Here is a 1,601-nt window from a genome sequence, read left to right on the forward strand (position 1 = left end):
CTCTTACCCCCCCCCCCCCCGCTACCCCCCCCCTTCTGTCCTCCTCCTCACCATCCAGCTCGATGTGGTCGTCCAGGTCCTCACTCATGCGCCCCACACCCGCCGCACCCCCCGATGACCCATGGGTCGATTGACAGGCGGGGGGCTTGCGCACCAGTGCACGACATTTGAGCGCGTACGGCGCCACCTTCTTCCAGGCCACCTGGTTCAGCTGGGTCGGTAGCGGAGGAGGTTGCAGGCGGGCAGCGGGGCAGCGTCATGCGGAGGCCAGCTAGGTGCCGGGGCTGGCTGGCTAGGGCGGCAGGGGAAATCATCAAACCAGAAATGAACTGCCGGCTAGGGCTAGGGCTAGGGCTAGGGCTAGGGCTAGGGCTAGGGCTAGGGCTAGGGGTAGGGGTAGGGGTAGGGGTAGGGGTAGGGGTAGGGGTAGGGGTAGGGGTACGGCGGGGGCGGGGGAGAAGACACACGGGTTTGCGAACAGCGCTCCTTTTCCGTCGCACCCGGGGGGTTGTTCCACCCCGTGGGGGGCCCCCCCACGCCGGCTAGCGTGTGTGTTTTCGTTTCACGACCATCTCCGCTCCCTCCCCCCTCCTCCCCCCCCCACACACATACAGACCCACCTGCAGCACCCGGTACAGCTCCGCCATCAGGGCCGAGGGGTGGCCCCGGGCATGAACCCCCAGCCGCCACCGCCGCTCAGCCACTAGCCGCTGCTGGGGGGCACCGCCGCCGGCCCCGCCGCCGCCCCCGCCGCCACCTGCAGCGGCTGCGGCTGCACTGCCTCCTCCGACTGCTGCCGTTGGGCCGCCGAAGGTGCCGCCTGCAGGGGTTGCGGGGGGGGGGGAGTGTGTGCCGGGGAGAGGGGAGGAGGGGGGAAAAGACGAAACATGAGCGAGTGAAGTTGCTGCCAAGGAAAGACTGGGGGAGGGACGGGAAAGGACAGTGGGGCGGCAATGGCGTATGGTGGGGGAAGGGAAGGGGGGGGTAGGAGCGGCCAGGGGCCCCGCGATCGCCGGTGTGTAAGTAGCCGATGGGAACAGTTCGGGCGCCAAGAAACAGTGACTGAGGGCGAAGGACGAAGGGAGAGAGAAAGGGAGAGGGAGAGAGAGAGCAAAGTAACCCAGTGGTAATGATCCGAAACCCATGCAAACAGCTACCAGAAGGGAAAAGGGGAGCGGGTGCCGGTAAGGGAGGAAGGAATGAAAAACCCCCCGCTCTCCCCCCCTTTCCCCCACGTACACGGGGTCAGACGCCCCTCTGAATCCCCTCCTTGACCGCACATGAAGAGCGAACCCCCCTCCTTCCCCCCCACCCCATTACCCCCGCCCCCACCTTGCGGCATGTGTATTCCCGCCGCCGCCATGGCCGCCCCCGTACTGCCCTCCGCCATGTCGGCGGACAGATAGCCGCTGCTGGGCATCTTGCGTCTGTGGGGAGGGGTTGACAGGGAGGGGGGTTTATAAGGGAGGGGGGAAGACAGCAGCAATATTAAACATCAGGAGGCGACGCAATTTATCGGTTGAAACACATCGATACACACACACACCGACCCCACCCCTCCACTCCCCCTCCATTTGCCGGGGCCTCCCGCAGGTGAGGCG

At 66.5% G+C, this 1,601-nt stretch overlaps 1 protein-coding gene across 1 annotated transcript in view; it reads right to left on the bottom strand.

The window, feature by feature from the left end:
• The window catches only part of VOLCADRAFT_98607 (uncharacterized protein), a gene marked incomplete at both ends in the record, with an annotated part of 8,778 nt that overhangs the window by 1,342 nt on the left and 5,835 nt on the right, over window positions 1–1,601 (bottom strand). Inside the window, 3 exons of the mRNA XM_002957494.1 lie at window positions 8–211; window positions 621–820; window positions 1,333–1,427. Coding sequence (XP_002957540.1) covers window positions 8–211; window positions 621–820; window positions 1,333–1,427 — 499 coding nt within the window. The remainder of the gene's footprint in view (window positions 1–7; window positions 212–620; window positions 821–1,332; window positions 1,428–1,601) is intronic.

The sequence above is a fragment of the Volvox carteri genome (genome assembly GCF_000143455.1).
Source record: "Volvox carteri f. nagariensis unplaced genomic scaffold VOLCAscaffold_74, whole genome shotgun sequence".
Taxonomy (NCBI): Eukaryota; Viridiplantae; Chlorophyta; class Chlorophyceae; order Chlamydomonadales; family Volvocaceae; genus Volvox; species Volvox carteri.